The sequence below is a fragment of the Sus scrofa genome, chromosome 15 (assembly GCF_000003025.6).
Source record: "Sus scrofa isolate TJ Tabasco breed Duroc chromosome 15, Sscrofa11.1, whole genome shotgun sequence".
Classification (NCBI taxonomy): Eukaryota; Metazoa; Chordata; class Mammalia; order Artiodactyla; family Suidae; genus Sus; species Sus scrofa.
Window position 1 is genome coordinate 75,745,352 of NC_010457.5, and position 14,855 is coordinate 75,760,206.

The 14,855-nt window shown below is 46.3% G+C and overlaps 1 protein-coding gene across 1 annotated transcript in view; it reads right to left on the reverse strand.

Moving 5' to 3' along the window:
* The window catches only part of LRP2 (LDL receptor related protein 2), a 189,306-nt gene extending 180,053 nt beyond the window's left edge, over window positions 1-9,253 (reverse strand). Inside the window, 1 exon segment of the mRNA XM_021076311.1 lies at window positions 9,008-9,253. Coding sequence (XP_020931970.1) covers window positions 9,008-9,086 — 79 coding nt within the window. The 5' untranslated portion in view covers window positions 9,087-9,253.

The following is a 14,855-nucleotide window of genomic DNA, read 5'->3' on the forward strand; positions in this document are numbered from 1 at the left end:
ATCCTTCACTGCTACTAGAAGGAATCTGTCAAGTTAGTTTCAGTTTACAAAACTAAAAATGAGAGGTTACATAGATCAGTTGTTTCCAAACTGTCTAGCTCTCAGAATTATTTGGAAACTCTTAAAAAAATTTAAAAAAAAAAAAAACAGATTTCCATACTCCTACTTAGTGTGTGTTTTGGCCTAAGAATCTATATACTATTTAAAGCTCCCCAGGTGATTTTGATGGTATGCCAAGTTTAGGAAGCTAGCAGGGTCCCTAGAGATGATATCATTCTATAAATTGTGATGAAATAATGAACTTGATAACATAACTGAAATCTTCTCAAAGTTGAATTGTCCCTAGATTGGATCAAGAAAACATGTAGCCCCATTTGCCCAATATAATATAACAATATGGGAAGCCAGGCTGAAAACAAACCTGAAAACCTAGAGAGGAGCAGAGTCAAGAAAAACACAAAGAGAGAGAACTGGAGCCCTGACTGCACCTTACCTGAACCCCACTCTGCTTCTAGAAGTTTTTACTTACATGAGCCAATAAATACCCTTAATTGCTTACACCAGTTCGAGATGGGTTTTATATTTCTTACAACAAAAACTCTCCTCCACTCCTTTGCCACATCAAAATCAAACCAGTGTGGAAGTAAAAACTAGAATTTTCTCCTCCCCCTTTAGTGAAATTAAAAGGTAGGTAAGACTGATATATTTCTGATAAGATTTCCATCTGTAAATTCCACTTTACTTAAGGATTTCCCTATTGAAATAAATGACTTTTGATTTTTCAGCCTTTAACTAAGAAAAAGTTCTTGTTAATGAGATTGAAAACTAAAGAATTGGGCCCAAAATGACAAACAACTCTCTGACACTATAAGACAGGATGTCATTATATGGTAATGAAAGAAAGTCCAGCATAACAGAATCAGAGCTGTGGTCTTCTTCCTCTTTTCAGGTTTCCTCAACATTCACTATCACAATGTACATCAATACATCAGAGAGTAAAGACTGATTTTCAAAGTTACTAAGAATCTCCACGTGGTTGTTGGTACAGAAACTTTAAAGAGACCTCTGGTATTGCTTCCAAACTTAGAATCTCAAGATGTGGACAATAAACAAGCCATTGTATCCAAGGTAACAGTGGCTTAACTTTTCAAAACACAGAATGGTAATTACATTTCCTGCTTTCATTCATTTTTCACTGTTTCCAATAACCCTGGAGGTCAGGCATGACCTGACAGCTAATGACTAAAAGCATAGAGATTTCAGCATGAAACTTCACATCAGCTAATCTGTCATTTTCTGGGACAGACATTATTTCTTCACATTGTGTTCGGCTTTGTCCTAAGTCACAAGAGCCCTACTACCAAAGTTAGCCACCTTACTTTTGAAATGATATTTCCAGTTCTCAGTACATGCTATTAAAAATAAGACTTAAACATCAGCAAAACTGAAGTTCCCATCGTGGCTCAGTGGTTAACGAACACGACTAGTATCCATGAGGACGAAGGTTCGATCCCTCGCCTCAGCAGATTAAGGATCTGGTGTTGCCGTGACCTGTGGTGTAGATTGCAGACTTGTTGCCATGGCTGCAGTGTAGGCCTGCGGCTATAGCTCCCATTCAACCCCTAGCCTGGGAACCTCCATATGCCTCAGATGCAGCCCTAAAAAGAAAAAAAAAAAAAATCAACAAAATTACATTGGACATTTCTGAATTAATCCAGTGAAGTGTGAAAGATACCTATTCTACCATTTACAGAAGTCCTTAGGGGAGTTCCCATTGTGGCGCAGTGGTTAATAAATCCGACTAGGAACCATGAGGTTGCGGGTTCGATCCCTGGCCTTGCTCAGTGGGTTAAGGATCCAGTGTTGCCGTGAGCTGTGGTCGCAGATGTGGCTCAGATCCCGAGTTGCTATGGCTCTGGTGTACACCGGTGGCTACAGCTCCAATTGGACCCCTAGCCTGGGAACCTACATATGCCGTGAGAGCAGCCAAGAAATGGCAAAGACAAAAAAAAAAAAAAAAATACAGCACCATGTCTTTTGCTTTAATGTTTTCATTAATTTTCCCCTTCAATTATTGAGTTATCACGGACTTGCCTGCTCTTGAGAAATGTCTATAGCCTTTTCAAGTTTGTCTTCATACATAAAATGGAAAAATGGCTTTATCTGATAAGGTGTTCTAGACACCTGTTTTTGCAACTCCTCTTCACCTTTCTCCTGGGAGCCGTACCCTATTTTCCTTCCAAGGTCTGTCTGTAGTCTGTGGCTTCAGGGACCAAGCATGTGACCCAAGTCTAAGCTCCAGGCATAGTTCATGTCCCTGGACACAGTGATTGCTTCTCCACTGAGTGTATGACCTGAGCAGAACCCTGAAAGGCAAGTGAGACGTCTGCAGAGTACTATTAATACTCTTGCTCTTTCCCATTGGACACGACATGAAAGGATGTGGCTTCAGAGGCCACCGACATCGATCTTATAACACCAAAGAAGAATACACTAGATAACAGTCATCTCAGAGTCAGGAGACAAAAAGAGAAACTAGAGGAGTTCCCGTCGTGGCACAGTGGTTAACGAATCCGACTAGGAACCATGAGGTTGCGGGTTCGATCCCTGGCCTTGCTCAGTGGGTTAAGGATCCGGCATTGCCATGAGCTGTGGTGTAAGTTGCAGACTTGGCTCGGATCCCGCGTTGCTGTGGCCCTGGCGTAGGCCGGTGGCTACAGCTCCGATTAGACCTCTAGCCTGGGAACCTCCATATGCCCCAGGAGCGGCCCTAGAAAAGGCAAAAAGACAAAAAAAAAAAAAAAAAAAAAAAGGAAAGAGAAACCAGATAAGAATGACATGGGCTGAGCCCCCATTTTTATTAGGTTGAACCAAGCAAAAGTGCCGTATTTCACTATTTCTGACCTGAAAAAAAAAAAAAAAAGCAATCACATATGGCACAACTTCATAGCTGTATCCTCTCGATTATGTATTTCAATAAATTCTGGCTTCAAGTAGGTTTTTTTTTTTAGGGCCTCACCCGCGGCATATGGAAATTTCCAGGTTAGCAGTCGAATCAGAGCTGTAGCCTTGGGCCTTCATCGCAGCCACAGCAACGCGGGATCCGAGCTGAGGCTGCAACCTACACCACAGCTCACGGCAATGCCAGATCCTTAACCCACTGAGTGAGGCCAGGAATGAACCCACATCCTCATGCATGCTAGTCAGGTTTGTTAACCGATGAGCCACAATGGGAACTCCATGGCTTCAAGTAGTTTAACTTAGGTTTCCACCATTTACAAACCTAAGAAGTCAGACTAATATGTAAGAGTGCTATAGCCACTAAAGCACTATGCCAACATGCACTCAAAGGACCACCTGTATTTTTTTTTATTTTTTTTTAAGATACCAGGATACAATATCTTCTTCTCCTTAAGTTTGGAAAAAGTTAAATTCCTAAGAATGATGATGGATAGAAATAAGTATGAGCTGGACAGAAATATGAGACCTCACAGTCTAAAAATTAAACACATATCACACTCAGCTCAATTAATTGGCATAACTACCCCATAAAGCACATGCCCGTTGTACAGATAAAACCAATCCAGAACAGTTGAGTGTGTACTCAATTTCCCAGATAGTAAACCACAGAGGCAAGTTTCAAACCCAGATCTTCTAACCCCCCAAATCTCACACTCTTCCCACTTTGTCTCACAGTGCTGACATTGCCAAGAAATTCATTAGGAAACATTTGCACAGACCTCTATAGAACATGGGAAGCATCAAAGAAATGTCTGACATTTCAAAATATCTACTAATCTGATCATTCTAAAGAAGCAACCCAGGGAGTTCTTGTCGTGGCTCGGTGGTTAATGAATCTGACTAGGAACCTGAGGTTTTGGGTTCAATCCCTGGCCTCGCTCAGTGAGTTAAGGGTCTGACATTGCTGTGGCTGTGGCGTAGGCCGGGGCTATAGCTCCGATTAGACCCCTAGCGTAGGAACCTCCATACGCCGCGGTGTGGCCCTGGAAAGGACAAAAAATAAAAATAAAAATAAAAAAAAGAAAGAAAGAAGCAGCCCCAGACTCCCAAGGTTGAAATGTGTCAAATCTTTCTAATAATGGAGTTCCCGTCGTGGCGCATTGGTTAAGGAATCCGACTAGGAACCATGAGGTTGCGGGTTCGATCCCTGCCCTTGCTCAGTGGGTCAAGGTTCCGGCGTTGCCGTGAGCTGTGGTGTAGGTCGCAGACGCGGCTCGGATCCTGCGTTGCTGTGGCTCTGGCGTAGGCTGGCAGCTACAGCTCCAATTCGACCCCTAGCCCGGGAACCTCCATATGCCGCAGGAGCGGCCCAAGAAATGGCAAAAAGACAAAAAAAAAAAAAATCTTTCTAATAGTGAAATCCTAGCCAGGATTATTACGAACTAGAAAATGATGATCTCAGAATCTCAAATGCAAAGCTGCAAGCCATTTTAATTATGAAATCTAGACTCTCTTCAGTTCTCATCCTCCCTAACCTTTCTGGAATATTGATACTGTTGACTCTCTTACACTGGAGAACAAATGTTTGTGGAATGCCATCGTGACGACAACTTTTTTCAGTTCCTCAAGATCACAGCATTAACAAGAATATGATATCACTATTTGCGTTCTACCAACAAAGGAGCCATCACACTCGTTTACCCCATACTAGGATAGGGCTTTACAAGTGGTACCTTTTCAGTTGTTCTCTAGCGTGCAGTTCCTTCCTTTTCAATTCAACAAACTGCTGTAAGCAACCTCAACTTTCTACACAGCTTGATCTAGCTACCAGAACTTAACAGAACCTTCAAAGACAACATGACGATGTGCTTCTGGTCACAGAGGAAATACATTTAGGTTCCCAGAATCATTATTTTAAAGTGATTTCTTAAAAAAAAAAAAACATTTAATTTACATTTTTTGAAACCTCTCAATGTTCTGAGAATGCCTACCAAAAGATCGTGGAAAGTGATTAACCAAGACCAATAATTACCTTGAATAAGACTACAAATCTAATTACATGGCAGCCTTCATTAAGAAACCCAGAGGATCATCAGGAAAGTGCTTTGATGGCCCAAGGTTTAGAAAACTGGACCCAGAGGTAGACTTTGGGATCTGGGGCACTGCTGTGGCATAAGGTCTGGACCAAGCTAAAAACACATGGTTACATTAACCTAAGATTCAGAGTTCCCGTCATGGCTCAGTGGTTAAAAAACCCAACTGGCATCCATGAGGACACGGGTTCCATCCCTGGCCTCACACGGTGGTTTAAGGATCTGGCGATGCAGTGAGCTGTGATGTAGGTCACAGACTTCACTCAGATCCTGCACTGCTGTGGTGTAGGCGGGCAGCTACAGCTCCAGTTCCACCACTAGCCTGGGAACCTTCATATGCCGTGGGTGCGGCCCTAAAAAGACAAAAGACAAAAAAAAATTAATTAACCTAAAATTCATTCTAGCCCTACAGCAGGCGACCCATCCAATTTAAGAAGATTCACCAAGATCATCTTTTCATCATACTTTGCCTCATTTGATTAGTCAGGATCAACGCAAAAGGAGTCTAGAAGTCCCCTCAACCAACCAGACTGGGGACATTCAAAAGACAATAATGGTCCTGCACGCAAATCAGAACACAGGGCACATGCCCTTAGGCAAGGCACTTAGTCCCCACCCTTTCACTGCTTTCAATCTCCCTTCAGGGTTTAGTTACTTAATCTATGAAATAATGCAAGTAGACCAGCTGATATCTGAGGTTTCCTCCAGCTATAAAAATTCCAATTAAAACAAGACCAGCACTCAGCTGAAGGGAGTTTAAGCAGAAGCCCCAAAGACTGGTAAGGAAGAACTTCAATAAGAGAAAGAGAAGCCAAATGCTGTGAAATAAAAGCATCAGCAGGTATTAGCGATGTGATGGAACCAAAATGTTGCCTCTTTGTTACTGGCCACACAATCCTTTTAAACATATAAACTGCACACAAAGATATAACTATCATAAAAGCTGATACTATTGAGAGCACCAAACGTCTATTAGATGAAAGAATATCATTTTGCTTAGAATCAGTAACATTTTCTTAAAAAACTTCAACTCACACCCTGGGATGTGGGAATTCCTCAAAGAAATGTTAAGTGGAAAATAGTTAAAGACTTTCCTATGTGCATTTGGAAATTAGAAATATGAATGGTAAGCAAAAAACATTAAGTAGCATTTATTGTTGATCAATATAATTTAAAAAGCTCTTGGTTCATGATCATTGTCTACAATGCCTTACCTGAGCACATTTATGTGTTTATGTTCAAAAAATGTCATGGAATAAATTCTCTTATTTTCATTATCAATTTTACAGATAAGCAATCTGAGCCAAGCAAAGTTAAGTGACTTCCCCAAGGTCACACAGCCAGAATGTGGTGAAGGCCTTGCTAGAATTCACACACTTTTTTTGTTAAAAAGTGTTAGGGAAAATACAAATAAATTTTTGGCTGCAAATTTTTTTAAAGACTAACTATAAAACACTGGAAAATATTTTGAAAATTTCTAAAGGTGAAAATTTTGCACTAACACCCCACCTAAAATATTTTATGCTAAAACAAGGCATTTACAACATCATCATACTTTACTTCATCAAAATCAAAACAACAGGAATCTGGAAAGCTCCTTCAACTCCCAGGTGAGGACATTCAGAGGACATGTGCATAAAAATGATCAAGTAGGAAGACTGGGAGTGAGGATACTAGGATTCAGGTGAAGAGAAACCTAAAAGGAGTTTCTAAAAATACCCAGTTAGGGAGTGGCAAAGACTTAGAAAATACCCCTCGGCTTCTTTGGTAACTTTACCTGAGGACAGAAACTTAGGAGGCATGACCTTTTTAGTACAAAAGAGACAGAGAGCCACAAACTGTAGCAGTTAAATTATAGCCTCTGGAGTCAGAATCTCTTGGCTCTGATTTTCTAGCAGTATGACCTTGGGCGAGTTAATTGTTCTATGCCTCCATTTCCCATGTCTAAAATACTAAGAGTACTGACTTCAAAGGAGTATTACAAAGATTGTCAATAAGTGCAAAATACCTAGAACAGGGCCGGCCTCATATGTAAGTGTACAGTATGTTTCTATTACTATACATATTACATACATTATATACTATACGTATTTTTATATATTATTACAGAATGAAAGCTGGATGGATCTAAACTACCAAGAGTAGTACAGGTTATTTGGTGACTAACTAGTCAATCCAGGGGAGAGAATATCTGTTTTGGCTGTCTGGGGACAACCTAGACATAGCCCAGTTGAATGCCGACATGATTTCCTTTTGCCAGGCACTGACAGGAACATATAGTAAATCCTATGGCCATATTTAGGTTATATTTATAACCCTAAGCACTGTGGCAAACTCTCCACAATTATAATAAATCCTCCGTTTTTTTCTGTGTTACCAACACGGAGAAAAGGTGCTCAAAGTTAGAATTATTAACGATCTCCCCCTGCCTCCCCTCCTTTTCCAAAGATTTTTAAAAGACCAGTAGCGTTTGTTGGCGTTTCCAAACTTCTTCCCAGTAAGTCTGCAATGGGTACTGCTAGGAGTTGCTGTATAATTACTTAGTTGATTCTCTCTAAGGAGCTTATGCTAAGAATTGAAGAAAGAAAGCAGATTAACCATTTGAATACATGCCACAGCCCATCCACAAGCCCTCCCCTCTCTCCGCCATAAATGGGGGCTTCTGCAGTCCCCACCCATCAACCCCAATATGTGATCCAGGGATCCAGGGAAATCAATTTATTGCTTTGGCTAATCCTACAACAATAGGGGTTTCATTTTCATTGTAGGGCAATTAAGATGTCGGAGAAGGAAGAAGCAGGAGGAGAAGGGGGGGGGGGGGTCCTCCCATCCCCACAGACAGATTAGTCCCGGTGGAGGCAGCAGCGTCCGCTCTGTCTGTCTGGCGGTCGGTCACACGCAGCTCTTGACTGCTACCTAGCAACGCAAAGCCAGGGAGAGAGCTCGCCGGTTCCCCGGCCTCCTCCTCGCCCTTCCCATTCATCCCTAGCGCTCGAGCTCGCGCTCTCTCTCTCTTCCTTACACTGCTCGCCCTCGCTCGCTCGCTCTCGGCTCTCTCTTCGCTCTTTCTCTCTCTTCCTTCCTTCTTCTACTCTCTACTAGCTAGTTTTTCTCTCCTCTTCCCCTCTTACTCTTTTTATTTCCCTCCCCTATTTTCTCCCCTACTCTTTCCCTCGCCTGTTTCGATAAGAAAAACAAAACAAAACAAAAACTCCCCGACAACTTGAGAAGTTTACAGCGCTTCATAGCTAAAACTTTCTCCATTCGAGCTCTCAAAACTCCTGGCCGCGCAGACGGGCCCCATTCATCAACACAAAAGCCTCCACACTCCCGGTTGGAAAGGGAAACCCTTCAAGAAAATGCTCCAGCATATCGGCCGCTCTCTCCGCCAATCCCTCCTCCCGGCCTTATCTTGGCTCGTAAATGATCTTTATCTAGATGCAGTCTCTTGGGGGTCACGGCGAGACCAAGTTTCGCTGGTGAAGAGAGGCGGGGTGCTCGAGCCCGCAGCCTGGGCGCGCAAAGGGTCTCCCGTGCTGAGCGCTGCAGGTGGAAAACTGCGCACCGAGCTGCGGGATGGACCGCTCAGTCCTGGACGGAGCAAACCAGTGGGGGGAGCACGCTCTGGAACCGCGGGGAGAGCTACAAAGTGCCTTCCAGAAGGGTTGAGACAAACCCCCGTGGGAACAAAGGCGGGGTCCCCATGGGGTGCCCTGTCACCGAAATTGGAGCGGCTGCTTTCTCAAGTTTGCAAGAGTTCACAGGCTAAGGAGGGGCGCTCACGGTCACCCTCTCTGGGAAACCTGAGTGCCTCTCGGGGGGAGAGGCTGAAGCGCCGCCGCCCGCTCCTGGCCTCTGTCCGCCGCGGCCCCTAAGCCCGCCTGCGGACCCGACCCTGCTACGGCCTTGGAAATCCCACGCTCCGCTCAAAGCTCGGGCCAGTGGGCGCTTACCTCTGCCACTGGCCGGCGCCAGGCAGGCGGCGAAAGCCAGCAGCAGCGTGCATGCTGCCGCCGCCGCCCAGCGCTCCATCCCTGCGACGGTCGGGGTCCCCGGCCTCGCCGTTCCTTCCCCGGGAGGTGGGCGCGCGTCGCACTCAGCACTGCAGCGCCTCCGCTCAAGAGCGCTCCTTCAGGCCCGCACCTCGGCGGGCTCCCAGTGGCAAAAAGCCGGGCCCCGCGCCTGAGGCATCCCGTTTTCTACCCTCGCCAGTCCCCACCCTCCAGACAGTGCATAAAGCCCTTTAGACCCGCCCGCCCCGGAACTAGCATGCGGGAATCCCGCGCGGCGGGCCTCCGGCCGCCGGGCCCGCCCCCTGCACTTTGCAGCGCCCGGAGGAGCGCGGACCCGAACACACGCGTGCACACTCACGCATGCACTCCTACAGACACAGCCTCATATACACAGAGGCACACAGTCTCACACGCTCCCTCACGCGGGCACACATGCAGTCACACATGCACGCACACTTCACAGGTACACACGCTCACTCATGTGTGCACACCCGCTCCTCACAGTCATACTCTCACACTGACACACTCACACATAGGGAGGATTTGCCTCCGCACAGAAGTCGGCTAGGCGATCCACAGAGAGATCTGCCACCTGCACAGTTTTAGAAAGGGAAAAAATAAGAGAAGGGAAGGGGAAGGCGGAGTAAAAAACCTGCTGGAGAGATTTGTGACTAATCTCCAGTCTGAAACCCTCAAGCTCTCTTCATACCCTGGTTTCCTCCATCGAGCTGGGTGCTGAGATGGGGTGCTCTGTGTTTTTACAAGTTATAGAGAGAATTGAATCTACGTTGGGAGAGGAGGGGCGTTGGACACTCGTTTAGTTTTTCTTAAGCACCACGTCTACAGGTGTCACGGCCAGATCGCGCTTCTTACAAATCTGCTCATTTCGAAGCAAAATTGAAAAAAATGAAAGTGCTGGTGCCCCTTTATATGAGGGAGAAATGTAAGGAGTCGAGAGAACTCCGCAGCTCCTTTCTTTGGGGCAGGGCTAACCAGGGGTAGGCTATTAGTGGTTGGGGCGGGGCGGGGCGGGGGGGGGGCAGCCCCCGGGGGCAGCCCCCAAGAGCACTGTGAGCGAACCTTACAGAGCAAGGTCCTCAGGCGGTACGTGACTTCAGAGCCCACAGAAAAAAGGAGGGTTAGTGCGACCTCATTCCTGGCCTCTGGGAGCTCTGTTTAAGCAGGGGCCGTTTCCGGGCCAAGGATCACCCCAGAATTTCCTGCTCCAGGAGCCAGGCCCTGGGTCAGGGGGTCAGGAGCCCTTTGCCTCAGGCAGAGGGGCCGTAGCCGTGAAAACGGCAGCTCTGCACCCACATAGTCCCGAGCTAGTCACTGCCACTCCTCCCCGGAGCACGGATCTTGTGGGACTTGCAACAGTCCGGACCGCGTACCTTCCTTGGGCTTTATTGGTTGGTGGAGCTCTACGGGGAGGCAGGAGGGGGAGATAGATTTTATTTCTGAAAGACAACAGAGAGAGAGAGAGAAAGATACACACGCAGAGGAGGCGGGGGAAACAGACATTAAAACTGCAGTTGTGAGAAAGGGCGGGAGAGACTTCGTTACTTTCTTTTGGAAACTCAAAATCCTGAGTTCTCTGCCCCGACCAAAATCACTGAGACGCGCTATCTACCTCCCAGCCCAGAGTCTGGCGCATGGGCGGCGCCGAGGAGGAGGCAGCATTGGGGACTGGAGGGGGCAGGGGGGCCGGGAAGTCTGGGGGGCGAGGCGGGTAGGAGGAGGGAAGCAGCGAGGGGGCAAGAAACTGCACTTTAGTCTCCGCGGGTGATTTATGCCGGTTCCGGGCGGCCGGGGCGATGGTACGGGACCGCGCCGGGGTCAGGCGGCTCCGAAGCTCGCCGGGGCCTGCTGCATAGTCAATGAGCGTCCCCGCACCACGGAGTTACAAAGAGCGGAAGCAGGCGCTGCGGAGTCGCGCGCCTGGGCGGGCGAGCGGGCAGGGACACAACTGGGGCAGGAGGGGCTGCATCCCGCCCCGAGGGTGCGTGGGCTAGTGGAGATGCGGAAGGGTGAGCGCAGGCGCGAGTTTTGCTGGGGGAAGGGGGGTGCGGGCGGTGTTTGTGTCCTTTCAGTGTAGCAGCCGGGGCTCCAAACATTCCTTTCTGCACTGAAGGGTTTTCCTCATTGTTGTTGTCTTTGTGCTCCAGTGTTGCCAACTTACTGGAATTCCTGACGTGGTTGCACAGCAGGGCTCAGGCTGACCGTAGGAACCAGCTGCGTTTGTGTACGGGGCCAACCCTGCCGTTAATCCCAGAATAACGCAGCCAGAGAAGGAGGAAAGAATGGAGGGAGAACTGGAGGGAAGGGAGCAGATAAAGGGGTGGGGATGAGGTATCAATAACGAAGCACGGTCCATCATTCCCAACACTAAGTATGTAAACACACACATCCACACTCTTTCTAAAAAAGTCTATTTTCTCAATGCAGTCCCAAACTCGTGCCACTTAAAAACAGGCTTTTTTTTTCTTTTGTCTTTTTGCCTTTTCTAGGGCCGCTCCTGCGGCATACGGAGGTTCCCAGGCTAGGGGTCGAATCAGAGCTGTAGCCTCCAGCCTACGCCACAGCCACAGCAACGCGGGATCCGAGCCAAGTCTGCAACCTACACCACAGCTCACAGCAACACCGGATCCTTAACCCACGGAGCAAGGCCAGGGATCGAACCCACAACCGCATGGTTTCTAGGCAGATTCGTTAACCACTGTGCCACAACGGGAACTCCCAAAACAGACATCTCTTAGCAGCCCTCACCGTGCACATATTTTTATTTCGTATCAATACCTGAGAATGCCTGTTGCTAGATACGGAGGATTAAAACTAAGAACCAGCATCCAGGAAAGCGCAGGCTTGGTTGTGATTTCTGCCAGAATTGTTCCTATGTAATGCAAAAATGTAATTTCTTTATGTTCCACTTTCCTCTACACAAATACATAAAGGACTTGAGCCAAAAGAGACAAAAAAGTGCTGAAAAGTGAAATTTATTCTAGTAAATTTATGTTTGTTGATTTCCTTAATATATGTTTAACTTGTCTATATTTTTATGCATCTCAACAGCAAATTACTGGAAATATTTTCAGAGCATTTTTTCCTATCCTGAGCCAAATTCTGCTTCCTACAGTGGACATGAAGTAAAACTTCTTGAGTACAATCTAAATTAAATTTGCTAATAATCTAACTCAGATTAGCCTCCTGAGTGCCACAGAGCAAGCTGCCCACTGGACAGTTCCAACCTAATGTCCCTAAAGAATTCAAACTCAACATGATGGAGCCTGCAGTATTCCCCTTGTGGCTCAGCAGTAATGAACCCCACTAGCATCCATGAGGTCGAGGGTTTGATCCCTGGCCTTGCTCAGTGTGTTAAAACCTCCAGCGTTGCAGTGAGCTGTGGTGTTAAGTCACAGTCTGGCTCAGATCCAGTGTGGCTGTGGCATACAGCTCTGATTCAACCCCTAGCCTGGAACTTCCATTGTCTCAGGTATGCCCTAAAAAGACAAAAGCAGGAGTTCCCGTCGTGGCGCAGTGGTTAACGAATCCAACTAGGAACCATGAGGTTGCGGGTTCGGTCCCTGCCCTTGCTCAGTGGGTTAACGATCCGGCGTTGCCGTGAGCTGTGGTGTAGGTTGCAGACGCGGCTCGGATCCCGCGTTGCTGTGGCTCTGGCGTAGGCCAGTGGCTACAGCTCCGATTCAACCCCTAGCCTGGGAACCTCCATATGCCGCGGGAGCGGCCCAAGAAATAGCAACAACAACAACAACAAGACAAAAAAAAAAAAAAAAAAAAAAAAAAAGACAAAAGCAAACAATCATGGTAGAGCCTGAATTATAAACCTTCACTGTTCTTTTATCTCAGCAAGGGGCACCATCATCCACCTCACAGGCAAGGTAGAAATTGTCTTTTTTTTTTTTTGTCTTTTTGTTTTTTTACCTTTTCTAGGGCTGCTCCCAAGGCATACAGAGGTTCCCAGGCTAGGGGGTCTAATCAGAGCTATAGCTGCCAGCCTACAGCCACAGCCACAGCAACTCGGGATCTGAGCCACGTCTGCAATGTATACCACAGCTCATGGTAACACCAGATCCTTAACCCACTGAGCAAGACCAGGGATCGAACCCGCAATCTCATGGTTCCTAGTCAGATTCGTTAACCACTGAGCCACGACAGGAACTCCAGAAATTGTCATTCTTGACTCCTCTCTCTTCCCCACTCGATAGGCAATTTCTTCATCTGCTTGCAGGATGGAAAACAAGTGTCAGAAGGCACAGTGACAGCAAGGAGCCCAAGAGAAGGCTCTTGCCATAATTCAGATGAGAGAGATTGGTGAGATTGAGAGAAATGGGTGGGTTTGAGAGATAAGTGAGTGGATTGAACTTTCAAAAGACTGGTTGTTTCAAACAAAGGCAATTCACTATTAGAAACTTACAAAATCAAGGTAGTAGGTTAGGTGAGAATTTATTAATAATAATAAATTATTATTATTTATTCTTTTCGTCTTTTTGTCCTTTTAGGGCCACACCCATGGCATATGGAGGTTCCCAGGCTAGGGGTCTAATCAGAGCTGTAGCTGCCAGTTTATGCCACAGCCACAGCAATGCCAGATCCGAGCCATGTCTTTGACCTATGCCACAGCTCACAGCAATGCCAGATCCTTAACCCACTGAGCAAGGCCAGAGATCAAACCCGAAACCTCATGGTTCCTAGTCGAATTCCTTTCCGCTGTGCCACAACGGGAACTCCAAGAATTATTTTCAAACAGAGCAAAACAGAAGTTCCCTGGTGGCTCATTGAGTTAAGTATCCTGCATTGTCACTGCTGTGGCTCAGGTCACTGCTCTGGCCACAGGTTTAATCCCCGGCCCCAGAACTTCTGCATGCTATGGGCACAGCCAAAAAATAAAATAGAGCAAAACAGAAACTAAAGTAATTTTATGGAAAGAGCATGCATTGTTTCACAAAAACTCTTGTGAAAACAGGCACTCCACTATGTAAAATATATTCATGATGCATCTCTGGGGAAAATGAGATATCTCCCCACAAATTATTTAATAATTAGAGAAAATAGTAACTCTAAGTGGATAACATGACATGTGTTGTTAGGGGCTTTTTTTTTTTCCTTTTTTTTTCTTTTTTTTTTTTTTTCTTTTTTGGCCGCCCCTCAGCATATGGAGTTCCCCAGATAGGACTCAGATCCAAGCAATAGTTGCAACCTACTCTGCAGTTGCGGCAACCTGGCAGGTGTTCTGATAGGCTTTATTATGGCTTAGGTGTGGTAAGGTCAACAAACCACGAGATGAAGGCCATGGAAGAGATAGTTTATTATACTCACAGATCCCAAAAATTGGGACTACAACTCAGGACACTGGGGGCCACACAGGCAACCACCAGAGTTATAACTCAGAAGGAAAAAGGAGAAATTGTGGGCAAGCACCTTACTGTGCCTTCCAAGGGAAGGAAAAGGGAACAGGCAGTCAGGGTAAGCCGGTTTAGGATTGGATAGTTAGTATTTGAACATAACTCCCCCTCCATCCTTCCCAACTGTGGAGGAGACAGGAGGTCAAGGCAAGGTGGCTCAGGCATATCATCAGAACAAGGTGTGTCCAACATATGCAGCCAGGGCAGATGCATCAAGATTACAGAAGCTAAACACAGCCTAAATGAAGCAGATACCACAGTATTACCTACACAAAGGCTTAACTTAATCATGAGAAAACATCAGAAGAATCCAAACTGTGGGCATTCTATAAAATAACCAAATGGTATACTTCAGGTTGGCAAGGTCA